Below are 2,830 nucleotides of genomic sequence, written 5' to 3' on the forward strand. Positions count from 1 at the left end.
TGAATGTCTCTTGTCCTGTTGTGACTCCTTCACCTGCTGATAACATGATAATCCCCAATCAGAAACTATAATAATGCATACAACCATAATTTTTACGCATGGAGGAGTTTTACGCATAACACCTGTGTTGACGAGTCGAGATTTTTATTGAAAACACCATTCGTAGACGCGATGTCAATGGATTCCTGCTTTCATGGAGGCTCCGCTGTTTTACAATTTTTTTTATTTGACAAGAAGAAGTAGATCTTCATTAGTTTACCCAGTTCATGACACGGAAATTAGATGTTTACATTCAAAAAAATTACCTCGACAAAAGTGTTGTCTTTACCCTTCCGGTTCCTCATACCCGTCGCCGTAAACTTCCTTGTTCCACCCTTTTTAAAAGGCTGCCCAAATAGAGGAACATTCACATAGTTTAATGGTTTTTAAAGGGACACACACCGAACAAGATTTTCACAGCCAGAGTCTATTTCGAATAAATAAATCGTACCTTGGTATTAGGTCCTGAGTGGTGTTCGGACTTAATTGAGAACGACCTCGAAGAATTAGCAAACCTTTCTGGACTAAAACCTGAGTCCTTGGCTGATGCATTGCCGTATGATCGATCGCGAGGGTTACCTTCCACACTATGCTGCATCAGATCTGGACAGCGCTTGTAGTAATGACCGTACTTGTGGCAATTAGAGCATGCTCTCTTCTTCCTCCAAGAAGACCTCTTGGAAGGGGCTCCTTTGCTTTTGACAACAAAGGGATCGTTGATGCCTTCCACGTTAACATTAGAAGTTGACTTGCCTTGTTTGCGTGACTGCAGGCGGATAACTAAATTGACAAGTTCAGACTCGACTTCATCAAAGTCTGCAAGATCCTTGCAAGCAATATCACACAGCTTGTTGCAATTCGATGCCAACGCTCCAACTCGAAACTTTAAGACCCTTTCGATGTCATCATTCACAGGCATTTCTGTGCTAATAAATTCGTTCTTTGCATTCTTTGTCCACCTTTTGTATATCAACGAATCTGGAAACTCAAGTATGTTTTCAAACTTCATGGCACAGAAGATATGACTACAGGGAATACCACGTGATTCAAACAGCTTGCACGAGCACGAGAACAGATTCTTACCTTTATCGACTTCCACCCGTCAATCTTTGGCCGGGTCTCCGAGAGCAGTCACACTGAACTCTACCTTGTCCAAGGTTGTGCTTAGTACCGTTATATTCAAAGCCCCTGCCCTCTGAATCTCATTACGAATTTCCTTGAAAATGTTTCGCGTGAAATAACATGATGCAGATCTTTCATATACCTCCAACGAGGTTACCATCACTGGCTCTGAGCACTGAGACTTAAAGTCAGCTATTAACTCGTTGTTTCTACACTCCTTTAAGGCCCTATCCAGGTTATGCATGAAGTCAATGAGGGTGTTCTTGCGATTAACATAAAATCTGATGAGAGAATTTATACCTTCACACTGTGATGTCATCCTTATGTAACCGAAAAACTTATCCCGGAGGAAACAATGGGACCACATCTCACGAGTTTCGTACGTCTTTTCCATCCAGGTACTTCCAACAAGATTGTGCTTATCCAAAATGGCTGCCCATCTCTGATCAAAGTCTCTCTGGTCGTTGTTGTCGTATATAAGACCCTTAAAATCGCGCAGAAAATTAGGATTCTTTATATTTTCACATGCATTTCTCTGCAGATGCCAGCCGCATAACCGATGGGCTGCATCAGGCAGAACATTCTTGATTGCATCTCGCATAGCAAGGTCTCCGTCAGTTATTACTGCTTTTGGACTTTTTCCACCCATCGCTTCAACAAAGGTTTCCAACAACCACTTATACGTCTCTGTGGTTTCGTCGAATAGTAGGCCGGAGCCGAAGATAACAGTCTGCCCGTGATGATTGCATCCAGAGAAAATGACCAAAGGCTTGTTGTATTTATTCTTCTTGTAGGTTGAATCAAAGGCAACAATATCTCCAAAGCAGTGATAGTCGATAATTGACTGCCCATCTGCCCAAAAAATATGCTCCAGCCTTTCGTCACTAGTGAACGTATACTTTCCAAAGAACAGCAGATCGTTGTTTGACTTGCCAATCAAATAGTTTATTGCTGCATTGGCATCCCCATTTTTAACTTTTGCCCGACGATAGCGATCGATGTGGTTGTACAAATCTTTCCGTGTGAAGCCAGCATGATGATATCCACCCTTCTGGAATGCAACATACCCTATAATATGGCAGCTCTTGACACCAAAATTATGAAGATTTTTCACTTGGACTCTATCAGTCACAGTGAGACGACGATTGGCCGGTACCAGATGCGCAAATTGGGGTGGCGTCAGATCGTGGTTGTGAGATTCCACAAAACATGATACCTTCCATCTACCGCAGCTGTAGTCAAGCTTTACCCTAAGCCGAGCTGGACACTTGGTTCGCGTTAGTGACCTTGCCTCCCTTGATCTATCATCCATATCAAGATACCTCATATTTCTCCAGCCCTCTTTGTTGCAAACAAGTTGCCTGCTAATGATTCTACCTTGATTATCCCTAACCACGTCGTCCTTCCTCATTACAAATCCATGCCAACAAGAATAAGCGTTATAAAACTGGCAGGCCTCATCCTCCGTCCTAAACTCTAGGTTCCAAATATCCTCCACCATTAAATCTGCTATTCTTTTTACACCACAAACTTCTTCACTCTTGCTAGTAGAATCCAGCGAATCCACATCGTCGTCTTCAGCATCGTCTTCTGCATTCGGTTGATAATCGAAATCATCACCCAAATCATTATCAGAATCATTCTTCACATCATCCTCGTTTATGGACAT

At 42.5% G+C, this 2,830-nt stretch overlaps 1 protein-coding gene across 1 annotated transcript; it reads right to left on the minus strand.

The window, feature by feature from the left end:
- Positions 1-1,141: 1,141 nt before the first annotated feature.
- On the minus strand, positions 1,142-2,830 carry LOC112750866 (protein FAR1-RELATED SEQUENCE 5-like). Its single transcript, XM_025799805.1, has one exon. It carries the CDS (start codon positions 2,828-2,830, stop codon positions 1,142-1,144), a length of 1,689 nt encoding a protein of 562 aa, XP_025655590.1.

The sequence above is a fragment of the Arachis hypogaea genome, chromosome 1 (genome assembly GCF_003086295.3).
Source record: "Arachis hypogaea cultivar Tifrunner chromosome 1, arahy.Tifrunner.gnm2.J5K5, whole genome shotgun sequence".
In the NCBI taxonomy this organism is placed as follows: domain Eukaryota; kingdom Viridiplantae; phylum Streptophyta; class Magnoliopsida; order Fabales; family Fabaceae; genus Arachis; species Arachis hypogaea.

What these genes read in the sequence shown, in the direction of transcription:
- LOC112750866 (XM_025799805.1), bottom strand. Translation starts at nt 2,830, where the DNA reads ATGTCCATAAACGAGGATGATGTGAAGAATGATTCTGATAATGATTTG.